Source organism: Odocoileus virginianus, chromosome 12 (assembly GCF_023699985.2).
Source record: "Odocoileus virginianus isolate 20LAN1187 ecotype Illinois chromosome 12, Ovbor_1.2, whole genome shotgun sequence".
NCBI lineage: Eukaryota > Metazoa > Chordata > Mammalia > Artiodactyla > Cervidae > Odocoileus > Odocoileus virginianus.
The window spans coordinates 65,046,009-65,058,701 of record NC_069685.1 but is presented as its reverse complement, the minus strand read 5'-3'; the positions used below and the strand labels follow the sequence as shown (position 1 = coordinate 65,058,701).

At 55.9% G+C, this 12,693-nt stretch overlaps 1 protein-coding gene across 3 annotated transcripts; it reads left to right on the top strand.

The window, feature by feature from the left end:
* The first annotated feature begins 2,110 nt into the window (after window positions 1-2,110).
* On the top strand, window positions 2,111-11,755 carry LOC110146323 (putative SEC14-like protein 6). Of its 3 annotated transcripts, XM_020907093.2 has the most exons (12): window positions 2,111-2,256; window positions 4,487-4,562; window positions 5,286-5,329; window positions 6,294-6,353; window positions 6,443-6,631; window positions 6,966-7,061; window positions 8,517-8,577; window positions 8,694-8,777; window positions 10,157-10,263; window positions 10,336-10,475; window positions 10,572-10,741; window positions 10,927-11,755. In XM_020907093.2, exons 1-12 carry the CDS (start codon window positions 2,203-2,205, stop codon window positions 11,037-11,039), a joined length of 1,194 nt encoding a protein of 397 aa, XP_020762752.2. In that variant the 5' UTR covers window positions 2,111-2,202; the 3' UTR covers window positions 11,040-11,755. The 3 variants fall into 3 exon arrangements, with proteins under 3 accessions (XP_020762752.2, XP_070331669.1, XP_070331670.1); XM_070475568.1 differs by lacking the exon at window positions 6,966-7,061; XM_070475569.1 differs by lacking the exons at window positions 2,111-2,256; window positions 4,487-4,562; window positions 5,286-5,329 and adding an exon at window positions 5,353-5,804.
* The last annotated feature ends 938 nt before the right edge of the window (window positions 11,756-12,693 follow it).

Below are 12,693 nucleotides of genomic sequence, written 5' to 3'. Positions count from 1 at the left end.
CGCCCCGGGTGACCAGGCCTCCGTAGGCCAGACACGTGAAAGCCAGGGCAGAGATCGAGGCTGCCCCCAGGGGAAATTCAGTGAAACTACTTGTTCCTCTCTGTTACCGGTTGAACTGTATCCCCTGAAAAGATATGCTGAAGTCCTACCTCTCAGTTCCCTATGACTGGCATTTGGAAATAGGGTCTTTGTACATATAATCAAGCGAAGACGAGGTCCTCGGTGTGGACCCTAATCCAATATGGCTGGTGTCCTGATGAGACGTGGAGGTGTCATGTGAACACACACGGACGCACACGGACAGCGCCACGCGAAGCCAGGCAGAGGTTGGCGTGATGCAGCTACCAACCTAGGAACGCCAAGGGTGACGGCCACCTCCAGAAGCTAAGAGGCAATGAAGGATTCTCCCAGAGTTTCAGAGGGAACGTGGCACCTCGATTTCAGACTTCTAGCCTCCAGATCTGTGAAAGAATAAACTCCTGTTGTTTGAAGCCACCCAGTCTGTTGGGACTTTATTAAGGCAGCCCCAGGACACTAACACACTCTCCTGGGTCAGGACTCTGCTCCTCACCTTGGCCCCTCCTTCCTCAGGCTCACCCCTAAGAGCCACCCTCACCTGTAGCCAGAGACCGTCCTCTGCTCCGAGTCCCTCCCCCTACCGTGGTCACTGCATCCCCTTCAAGAGAAATCAGGCAGCCGCGTGCCTCTGGGGCTTCGCACATGCTGTTCCCCCTTCCCTTTGCAGGCCTCACACTGTTACGTGTTTTCAAAGCACGCTCTGCCTTCTCTCTCTGGGCACCGTTCTCTGACAACCCAGCCCTGAGGCTGGTTCAGGGCCTCCAGGCCGCACATCTCAACTCTGCTAGCCCAGGGTCAGAGCCGTGGATCTGCTTGTCTTCGAGGCCCCTCCAGGCCAGGGCCTGGGTGTTATGGACACAGTCAGCCTCCGGTGGCCAGGCCAGTGCCTGGCATACAGTCAGCTCATAATAAATGTTGAAAGACAGAGGAAAGGGTCCAGTGGCTAGGATTCCACGCTTCCATGGCAGGGGTGTGGGTGCAAATCTTAGGGGGACTAAGATCCTGCAGGCTGCATGGTCGAGAAAAAGGAAAATAGGGAGAAAAATGGGAAATAAGAGAAGAAAGAAGAAAGGAGGGAGGGAGGGAGAAGGTGAAAAAGAGGGAGTGAAAATAGGGCAGCGGGAAGAGAAGGAGCTATTTTCCCCTTGTGGGCCTACTTCACACCTGTCCTAACTGACCTGGTTCCTTATCCCCGCGGAGGATAACACATTAGCCAAGACACACGAGTGCAGGGGCGATTTCATTAGCAGAGAACTCACATGACCCTGGGGCGGGGCCCAGTCAGGGGGCAAGTTGAGGCAGGGAGTCTGAAGAGGGGGTGTCCCTTGGCACCTACAGGCACCAGAGACCCATATAAGAACCGGAAAAGGAGAGGCGGCCCCTTCCAGCTTCCCTTACCATCACTTCTTTGACAAGCTCTTATTGAGCACCTACTGTGTACACTGTACCTACTGCGTGCAGGCCCCATGCACACTCGAGCCCCCTGTGTCCTGGTTTTGGGCTCTGGCTTTCTTCTGGTCCAGAGCTGGGGCAGCTGACTAGCAGAGAGTCCCCTGTCGCCCCTCACCAGAGGCCAGGTGTGACCCAGCTCCAGGTGACACATCCACCTGCTGGATCTGGGCCTGGGAAGTTCTCTCCTCACCCCTGAAGCCTCATGCCCTCAAGGCTGTGATGAATCATGGGCAGTTGCTCCCGACAACTGGGACACACAGTGAGGTTCCAGACCTCTGTCGGGGGTGAGTGGTGGGCCTTCGTGGCCCAAGGAGGCTCCCTCTGGGAACACAGGAGCCGGGGGTGGGGGCCAGGAGGCAGGGTGGAGAGCAGCCCCTGTGTGTAACGACAGGGGGTGTCACCTTTCAACATGCTGTGTGGCTATCCTTGTTTCACAGAGGAGGATGTGAATCCAGGCCGATCAGGTCAAGGGTCAGCGCCCTAAGGCACCCAGCAAGGAATGACCTCAACCAGGAAGAGAGGACAGGCCTGGCTGGAAGGGGCGGGGCTTCTGGGCAGGGGTAGGCATGGGTGGGGCTCCCAGCTCGCAGAAGACGGGAGGGCCTGAGGGAGACACAGAGTGGGGCCCACACCCAGGACCAGGGAGCCCGACCCCACACCGCTGTGGGCAGCATGAGTGGGCAAGTAGGTGACTTGAGCCCCTCGCAGGAGAGGGCGCTGGCCCAGGTGAGTGTGGCAGGGGGTGGGGGAGGGGAGAGTCCTACACGGGCCTCAGTTTCTCATTCTGCCCCAGGAGAGGGGGCCCCCAAGGCCCCTGAGGTCCCTCTGAGCTCTGTAGCCCCAGGTCTCTTCCCAATTCTGAGGGTCTTGGAGACCAGTGTCTACATTAGTGCTGTCCAATAGAAATGTAACGTGAACCACAAATGCAGGCCACCCATGTCACTTCAAAGTTTCTAACAGCCACATTAAAAAAGGGAGAAGAAACAAGTGAAATCAATTTTGATAATATATGTTGCTTATTTACTTTTGGCCGGATTGCTGGATCTTAGTTGCTGGACCAGGAACTGGGCCTGGGCCTCGGCAGTGAAAGCCATGTCCCAACCACTGGACTGCCGGGGAATTCCCTATAATAGATTTAACCCGATAGAGCCAAGTTGTTATCGTTGCAACATGTATTCAACATAAAAAGAATCGCTGAGATTTTTTTTCGGTACTAAGTCTTCAGAATCCTGCGTGTGTCTCATACTCACGGCAGATCTTGATTTAGACTGGCCACGTTTCTAACATTAGTGGTCACTCTGTTGGGCCCCACAGGTGAGTGCCGCTGGGTGGCAGGTCCCAGCCTTAGCTATGACCTGGGGGATGCAGGAGCTGGCATGCGTTCTCCCTTCTAGCTCATTAGGGTCTTTCACTTGTGGTTGAACCTGGCAAGTGAGGGCTCCAGGCACAGTCGCTCACCTCAGTAGCATGGAGGGAGGTCCTGAATCCTGCCTTCGAAGAATTCTACACCTGAAAGAGGGCACATTCCATCTAGGCTGGGAGTATAAGTCCTCTTACAAGACAACTGGGGTCAAGAATTAGGTCCAGGGACCTCTCTGGCCGTCCTATGGTTGGGACTCTGCTTTCACCACCAAGGGCCAGAGTTAGATCCCTGGTCCAGAAACTAGGACTCCACAAATCCTGTGGCTCGGCTGAAACAAACAAACCAAACAGAACTGGGTCCAGATCTTGGCAGAACAGGTCGAGTGAACCTCAGATTCCTCCCTTGGTGTGGGAACAGATGTACTAGCCGTATCACGGATGAATCACGTGATCAGCTCAGGGCCAAACACTCCCTTGTGCTTCTTTCTTTCTTTAAATATGTGTTAAAAAAAAGACCAAAAACCTTTGTTTATTTGGCTGCGTTGGTTCTTAGTTGTGGCATGCTCGGTCTTGTTGCGGGATGTGGGATCTCGTTCTCTGACCAGGGACCAAACCCAGGTCCCCTGCGTTGGAGCTTGGAGTCTTGTCCACTGGACCACGAGGGAAATCCCTTCCTTGTGTTTCTGAGGACAAAGACAATCAGCTCATTTGGGGCTGTGGGGCCCAGAGCTGATTCTTTGACCCTCCTATTTGGGGTCAAAGGAGACTGAAATGCAGGAAGAGGGGAGTGACTCAGGCCGACGGCACTGGGGCTGCTGAGTCCTGGTCCAGATGCGTGAGTCCTGAAAGCCGGCTGCGTCTCATAGTCAGCGACATTCACACAGAAGCAGCACCCTCAGCCCCTGGAGCGGGCTGGGGCCCAGCAAAACTGCCCCAACCCCTCCTGGGGCCTGTCTGCAGAGGGTCTTCTCAGGCTGGGTGGAGTCACCCCTTGTTCAGGCCTGGATGATGGGCCCTGGATCAGATACATGATTTGCCTCTTGCTCTGTGACACTGGGCAAATTACTCAGCCTCTCTGAGCCTAGAATCCATGTCACTTACCCTCCCACCTGAGTTGACCTGGGGGCTCCCTGAAGGTGGAGAGCTGGGCCCTGAAGAGGACCCACCCTGCCCGCATGGGTGTAAGGGAAGAGTGAGGCCTACAAATTTCATTTATTCCACATTTCAGAGAATTCCCTGGCAGTCCAGAGGTTAGGACTCTGCAATCTCACTACTGAGGGCCTGGGTTCAATCCCTGGTTGGGAACTACGATCCCACGAGCCACATGGTGCAGCCAAAATAAAAAACAAAAACAAAAACAATCTACACTTCATCCTCTTTGGGCAACTGGTTCATCATTATTGTCCCATTTCCCAAAGGGAGGAAAGGAACTGTTGTGACTTGACCCAGGCCTTGGCTGCCCCAGCACGGGTGGGCCCCCCTGTTTCCTGAGGGCAGGCGGGCTCCGCAGGCCTGCAGGCCCCAGCCCGTCCCCTGCGGCCGTGGGGCACTGCGGAGCCCGGCCCACCCGGGTCTCTCCCCGCTCTGCCCTCAGTTCCGGGAGAACATGCAGGATGTCCTGGCCGTCCTGCCCAGCGCTGATGACTACTTCCTCCTCCGCTGGCTCCGAGGTGAGGATGGACGGTAACACAGGATGAAGGTCAAGGGCATACGAGGTTTCTCTTGTGTCACAAGTTGCTCCAAATCACAGGCATTGTAAGCAACCGCAAGTATGTATTATCTGTGTACACAGTTTCTGTGTACAATTTTAATTTCTAATCAAGTAAGTATCAACAGATATAACCTAAATAAACAAAAATTCATTGGCATCCTCAATGACGTTTGAGAGGGGAAGTAGCTCTTGATTTACATAATTCCTGGCTCTGTGATTCCACCAGATATGGAGGGTCTGATCGCTTCATGTTTTTGGAGCATTAGGAAAAGAACCCTGGGCATCACAGGGTTTCCAAGGCCCTGGCAGTGGCCATGGGCATGGCAGGGACTCCACGTGCTATTTCTCTGGACACCTTCTCTTCCTAGCTACCTCCTGGGCCGTGCTTTCCTTCTCTCCCTATCGCCACCAAGGCCCGCCCCGGGGCACACCCGCTGCCATCAGCCCAGGGTATCAGGGAGGCAGGAGGTGAGGGGGCCAGGGGGCCCTCCCAGCCACAGCCCAACCCTTCCAAGGCAGCCCCCAGCACTGGGCACCCAGAACCTTCTTCCCTGAGCTCCTCGACTCCTCCCAGCACCTCCGAGTGGACAGTAACCCAGAGGCCCATAACCCACCGAGGGGCCCAAGCTGGGACTCACTGCCCCCAGGAGTCCACAACCACCACCCTATCTCCTCCTCGCAGCTCGGAACTTTGACCTGAAGAAATCAGAGGACATGCTGCGGAAGGTGAGGGCCACACCTCCCCCGGCCCTGTTTCCTGTCCTTTGTGGCATCTTAGCTCCCGGACCAGGGGTTGAACCTAGGCCTTCAGCCATGAAAGCCCAGACTCCTAACCACTGGACTGCCAGGGAATTCCCTGTCTTTTCTTCTTTCCATTCTTCTTCCTTCTTTCGTTTCCTCTTTACTTTCTTCCTTCCTTTCTTGCAACGACCATTTATTGCGCCTCAAAGTTGAGCCTCGCTTGTTCTCCTACTGGGGAGAGTGCAGTGGTGGAAAGAGAGTGAAAAGAAACCAGATAAGTAAACAAGGCAATTCCTGAGAGTGGAAATTGCAACAGTAAGGTGGAAGGAAGTGAGGGAGGGCAGGAAGGCCTTCCTTGCCAAAGGGTGATGTGATGGCTCCGGCATGAATGCCCAAAAGGAGGCAGCCATGTGACAACTGGAGACAGAGGGCAGAGCTGTGCAAAGGCCCTGCGGTGCGGGTGAGCTGGAGTAACCCGGGCACACGGGAGGTCATGCCCTAGAGAGAAAGGGGAGAGATGCGGCTGAGTGGGTGGCCCAGGCCCATGCCCGGGGACCGAGCAGGCCACCTGGGGTCTAGGTTTTTGATTAAGGGTGGCTGGAAGCTGGGGTTAGGGTTAGGGTTAGTCTGACCTTGCTTGTGGGGCTCCCTGGGAAGCCGAGTGGGGACTGGGGCCTGGGGACCAGGAGGGAGGGCTTGGGGAGAGGCAGCCACGGATGCGGGCTTCACGTGCGCCTTTCTGAGTCTCTCCTTCCTCATCCGTGTCAGACCCCATCTCCTCCGTCCCCCTGGCATCCCCACCCTCAGTTCTGGGTCTGTGGAGCCCGGGATGCCCTGGCAGGCCCTCAGTGGTTGCGGGCAGTGGGGCCTGGCCTGGCGTCCCTGGGTCCCTGCAGACCCTTTGGCTCAGGAGGGGTCTTCAGCTGCCCCCTCCACCCCGTGTCTCTAGCACATGAAGTTCCGGAAGCAACAAGATCTGGACAACATCCTCGCGTGGCAGCCCTCAGAGGTGAGCCCCCGGTGCCCTGCCGGCCCCAGGCCGCGGCTCTCCGTTGAGCCCGCCCCCCACCACCCGGCCCCGCTGTCTCGTGCATCCAGGTGGTCAGGCTGTATGAACCCAGTGGCTTCTGCGGCCACGACAGGGAGGGCAGCCCCGTCTGGTACCGCATCATCAGAGGCCTGGATCTCAAGGGCCTCCTCCTCTCCGTCTCCAAACAAGAGATACTCAGATTCAACTTCCGGAGCCTGGAGCTGCTCCTGCGAGACTGTGAGCAGCAGAGCCAGGAGGTGGGGGTCCCAGGGCCCCTCCCAGACCCCTGGGCCGCCGAAATCTGGCCTCCTCCAAGGCAGCCCCCAGCACTGGGCACCCACCACTGCCTCCCCCAGCTCCTCGGCTCCTCCCAGCACCTCGGAGTGGACACAGATCGGGCGACCTGCCTTCCCAGGGGCAGACGAGGGGAGGGCGCCCCTCGGGACGGTCCTGTCTCCCTGCACCTGGCTTCCTGGCATGAAACCTCCCCGCCAAGTGGAACCAGGATAAGCTGGGCCCAGGCCCACCTCCTGTGGGCTGTGGGGGGCACCGACCCTCCCGGGGGTCTCACCTCTCAGCATTCCCTTGCAGTTGGGGAGGAAAGTGGAGAAAATCTCGACTGTTTTTGATTTCGAGGGGCTAAGCCTGAGGCATCTGTGGAAGCCAGGAGTGGAGCTTATCCAGGAGGTGAGGGAGCCCCACCCAGGGCGGTGTCCCCTTGCCTGGGACTCTGCCCCTCGTTTGCTGGTGTGGGCTGTATGTGGGGGAGGTTCTCTAACTCTAACCATAGTTTTGAGGCTCCTTTTTTTCTTTGATATTTACATATTTATTTATTTTGGCTGTCAGATCTTCTTTGTGGCACACAGACTTCTCTCTAGTTGAGGCTGTGGCCTTAGTTGCTCTGCAGTAGGGGGGATCTTAGTTCCCTGACCAGGGGTCCAACCCACGCTCCCTCCGGTGGAAGGTCGATTCTTGCTCACCGGACCACTGGGGAAGACCCTGCAGGGATCCTTTCAAACCCGAAGTCTTTTAGGGCTGTGCCAAGTCGCAGTCATCACCCCAGTATCACCACCTCACGTCCAGGAGGTCACAGCAACAGGGCCTGGTCCCCAGGCCGGTCAGGGTCCCCATGGGTGTCCCTTCCTCTCTTATACTCCCTCCCTGCTCACCCCTCTCTTAACTGGGAGGGGGCTGGGAGCAAGTCATCTTCCAGGGCCCTGAGGAGGGAAGGGAGACCCTGATAAAATCTGCCTCCCCCCCACTCCCCGCCCCCTGCCCCCACCGGGGCAGCCAGCCTGCCTTTTCTTTCTGCTCAATACAGGATAGCAGAGAACCTAAAAATTTTAACATTTCAAGAACCACCATGAGGGACTTGCCCAGCGGTCCAGTGGTTAAGATTCCATGTTTCCAGTGCAAGGAGCATAGGTTCAATCCCTGGTCAGGAAACTAATCCCATAAGCTATGTGACAAGGTCAAAAAAAAGAAAAAGAACCACCATGAAAATGTACTAAATTGAGAACACCAGACACGAAAGGCCACATATATTCCGTTGATATGAAATATCCAGATTAGGTAAATCCATGAGGCAGAAAGCACGCTGGTAATTAACCAGGGCTGCAGGGAGTGGGGAATGGGGTGACTGCTAACTGGAATGGGGTTTCTTCTGGCGTGGTGAGAATATTCTGGAACTAGACAGTGGTGATGGTTGAACAACTTGGTGAATACACTGAAGCCGCTGAACTCTACACTTTTAAAGGGTGAAGTTTATGGTATGTAAATTATATTCCAATTAAGAAAAAAGAAAGAAAAAGCCATGCCTTGCAACTTTGAATGTTTCTTATATGCTGGAAGCGTTTTGTGCCCGAAGCCACATGGGGAGGAGCCTTCCAGAGACCTGACTGAGGGGGACCTTCCTGGTCTGCAGTGGGTGGGGTCATCCCCTGGAAATCTGTCAAGAATTTGCACTAGTGGCTTCAGGGCGGGAGGGGGCGGTCTGTGACGGGGACCCAACCAACCGGACAGCGGGAATTCCTCTTGTCTGGGTGGCTTTTGGGGTGTCTGGAGAGGCCTCAGGGGCCTTAAGGGGGGGGGCGGCATTTAGGCACCTGCATCTTGTGCATTGACCTGAGTTTGACCCTACAGTTTCTCTCGGCACTTGAGGCAAACTACCCTGAGATTCTGAAGAATTTAATTGTTGTGAAAGGTGAGTGAACCAGTTCCGCATATGCATAAGTGGGGGTGGGGGCGGTGCAGGGGACATGGAGGCCACCCGGCAGGGAAAGGAGACCCCCGGAAACCGTGAAACGGTGCCTGTCTCAGCCCCCAGGCTCTTCCCGGTGGCCTTCAACCTGATCAAGCCGTACATCACTGAGGAGACACGCAGGAAGGTGGTGATCCTTGGAGGTGAGTGGGCAGCTGCTCTGCAGCTTGGACCCTGAGCTGAGGGCGGCCTCCACAGCCCTGAGGGCTCCCCAGCACGAGGGCACCAGGCTCGGGGACGCAGCTGCTCTGGGGGACCCACTCCCTTAGGCAGCAACTGTTGAGGCCCAGAGGGGCCAGGAGGGCTCTGCGAGACCCCCGGTGGCAGCACAAGTGAGGGCCCCCAGCTCTGGACTGGCAGGCAGATTCTTTACAGCTAGCGCCCCTGTGAGCTCAAAGTGGGCTGAGTCACCGGCTCTGTCTGGGTCTCAGGTTCCTCAGCTCCTCCCCCAACCCACCCCGCCCCATAAAATGGGGAGAATAAGACGCAGGTTTTCCAAATTACATAACTGATAAAATTTGGAAATTAAGAAAAATATAGAATATAGAAAGGAGTAAATCCTGCCACTCAAGGAACTATTATTAACATGCACTGTCTTTTCAAAGAAATTCACTTTTAAAAATGGGTTCACACCATGTTATATGCTTTTACAACCTGCCTTTTTCACATACCATGTGATAAACTTTATTCTGTTTTGGTAAAGTCCAAAATTTAGGTTGTTGGTAATTTTTTTTTTAACCATAAGGGAAGAGTTAGGAGTAAAGATGCTTATAGATGAATCTTTGTATGCATCCCTAATTGTTTTCCATAAAATAATGCCCTAGAAATGAAGAGTCCTTTTCCCTTAAAGGAGAATGCTCCGGGAGTCCCTTTATTCTATGTCCACACTGACCCCAGGGTATGTTGGGCGTTCACGTCTGCTTCCTCCTACTTCGTTCCCATAATGCTCTCATTCCTTTGTGGACCAGCCTTGGCTTCTCAGAGCAGCATTGGGAGAGGGGGGCTGATACACTCTGCCCCCCCAGTGCTAAGGGTGCTGGAGCTGCAGGAGCTGAGGGCAGGGGCGGATTGGAAGGCTGAGTTCAGTCTCCGAGGGAAAGGGAAGCTCAGGGTAGACACCTGTGCCCAGCCTCATGCTCCAGGAGACACTGATCTGAGTCCGTGCAAAGATGGTGGTCCAATGGTTAGACTCAGCGCTTTTATTGCAGAGGTCCCGGGTTCGATCCCTGGTCAGGGAACTAAGATCCCACAAACTACGCGGTGTGGTCAAAAAAAACCAAAAAGGTGCCTCATGGACTAACACCTGGACAGACAGGGGTGGGTACCAGGGCTGAAGGGGCAGAAACTGGTCACACAGACACTGTGGACCTAGATCTTCTTGGCTTCTGTCCTGGAGGCACTGAGAGTATGTGGGAGGTAGGGGGAGGCTGTCAGATGGCACAGGACGGCCCTGGGCTTGGCCCCACTGCCCTCTCTTGAGCCCCTGACCCCCCCCCACAGAGCCCCACTTTTGTCTCCACAGGCAACTGGAAGCAAGAGTTGCTGAAGTTCATCAGTCCCGACCAGCTGCCTGTGGAGTTCGGGGGGACCATGACCGACCCTGATGGCAACCCCAAGTGCCTGACCAAGGTCTGGTGCCCGGAGGACGGGGAGGGAGGGGGGTGCCGGGGGGCGGTGCCCGCTCACCACTCCCGCCCACAGATCAACTACGGGGGCGACGTGCCCCCGCATTACTACCTGCACAACCACGTGAGGGTGAAGTACGACCACCAGGCGACCGTGGGCCGAGGCTCCTCCCTGCAGGTGGACAACGAGATCCTGTTCCCGGGCTGCGTGCTCAGGTAGGCACAGCGCCCCCCCACACACACACCTGGGCACAGTCGGGAGGGGCCTGGAGCCCAGGCAGGGGGCGGTCAGCGGGGCCCTGTCCCCTGCAGGTGGCAGTTCGCGTCGGACGGAGGGGACATCGGCTTCGGGGTTTTCCTGAAGACCAAGATGGGGGAGCGGCAGCGGGCCGGGGAGATGATGGAGGTGCTGGCCAGCCAGCGCTACAACGCCCACATGGTGCCTGAGGACGGGAGCCTCACCTGCACGGAAGCCGGCGTCTGTGAGTGTTGGCAGGGAATGGCTCCTCCTGGACCTGGGGGTGGGAGGCAGGTGCATTGCCGTGCATCAGGTCCCACCAGGTAGGGAGCCCTGGCTCCCGGCTCTCAGGTGTGGCAGTGGCACCCAGCACAGGAGGGAGAGGTCCCAGGAGGGCATCCTCTCTGAATGTCTGTCCCATCAACACAGACGTCCTGAGGTTTGACAACACCTACAGCCTGATCTACCCCAAGCACGTCAGCTACACCGTGGAGGTGCTGCTCCCGGACCAAACCTACCTGGAGAAGATAGAGAAATTCTAGACAAGCCTCGAAGTTCCCATACGGTCCTCTGTGGCCTCTGGGTCTGCAGTGAGCTCAGCCTTCCCTGGCCAGACCCCCTCCAAGCTCTCCAGGGAAGGCGATCCTACAGAGCTGGTCCCAGCCCGTCTGTCACAGTGGGTCTGCATCTTCAGAACTGCTGGGACCGTGGTGGCCAGCAAAGCAACAGAAAAACTCTCCAGCCCCTGTGACTCAAGCTCAGAGAAAACTCCCAGCCCCTTTTCTACCAACCGATACTGAGTCGTGAGTTCCCATTCTGAAATATATTGTGTTAAAAAAAAAAAAAAAGCGTGGGGCTTCCCTGATGGCTCAGTGGTAAAGAATCCGCTTGCCAAAGCGGGAGACACGGGTTTGATTCCTGATCCCAGAAGCTCCCCCGTGCCGCAGAGCAGCTGAACCCGGGCACCGCCACAGCTGAGCCTGCGCTCTGGGGTTCAGGAGCCTCAGCTACTGAAGTCTGAGCGCCCGGGAGCCCGTGCTCCGCAGGAGAGACCACTGCCACGGGAAGCCTGGGCCCCGCAACTGGCGGCCTCCCGCTCGCTGCAACTGGGGAACAGCCCACGCACAGCAGGGAAGACCCAGCACAGTCAAGAGTAAATAAATAAATAGTTTAAAAAAGAAAGAAAATGTGAGATATAATACGATAGAACTGGGAACAGTTGCCATTGAATAGATAATGCACTCCTCATAGTTCCCAAGAGGAGAGGGCATGGATGCCACAGGGGATCACCCTGAGAAGCAGGGGGTGGGGGTGGGGGGTGGGGCATGAGGTGGAAGGAGGGGGAGGACCTGCGGGCAAAAGCCTTTGCTATGGTTTCCCCAGAAGGAATGGGTGAGGCAGGGTCAGCAGGCCTAGAACTGGCTCTTTTGAGTGATTTCCGCAGGCTCTGGGTACCAGCTGCCCTGAGTTTGAGCCTGATACAGGAGGAGGTTGGAGTGTGGGCTCGTATTTGAAAAGCACACTCGTGGGCAAGACTCCTTCTTGTTTAGTTGCTCAGTCATGGCCAACTCCTTGCGACCCCATGGACTGCAGCACGTCAGGCTTCCCTGTCCTTCACTATCTCTCAGAGATTGCTTAGACTCATGTCCATCAAGTTGATGATACCATCCAACCATCTCATCATCTGTCGCCCCCTTCTCCTCCTGCCCTCAATCTTTCCCAGCATCAAGGTCTTTGACTCTCTCTAGGAACTGGCTATCCCTGGGAGGGGTGGTCCCTCCAGAGTCAGCAAGGCCCCAGGTGTCAAAGCATCAGAACACAGAAAATAGGAGACATGCTTACTTGGCAAGCAGCTGTGCCACTGCCCCTCTGAGTACACATTCCTTCCCCATCGAGAAAGAACTCTTGGTTCACATGCCGTCCTTCCTAGCGTGAGGGTATCTAAGAGTTGGTTCACCTGCTCTGCCTCCATCCTCTCAGTGTCTCCCGTGGTGGTCCAGTGGCTAAGACTAACTCCAAATGCAGGGTGCCTGGGTTCAATCCCTGGTCAGGAAACTAGATCCCATATGCTATAGCTGAAGTCCCTGAATCACAACCAAGACCTGATGCAGTAAAAAAAAAAAAAAAATTGCATTTTATTTCAACAAAGTTGAGTTCAGTTTACGCCAGGCTCTCTTCCCTATTTCGATAGCTAAT

Excerpts from the sequence above, each read along its gene's own strand:
- LOC110146323 (XM_020907093.2), top strand. The coding sequence starts at position 2,203 with ATGAGTGGGCAAGTAGGTGACTTGAGCCCCTCGCAGGAGAGGGCGCTG. Across the intron at positions 4,563-5,285 it reads CCTCCTCCGCTGGCTCCGAG|CTCGGAACTTTGACCTGAAG; the intron begins GTGAGGATGGAC and ends TCCTCCTCGCAG. Across the intron at positions 10,264-10,335 it reads ACCCCAAGTGCCTGACCAAG|ATCAACTACGGGGGCGACGT; the intron begins GTCTGGTGCCCG and ends TCCCGCCCACAG.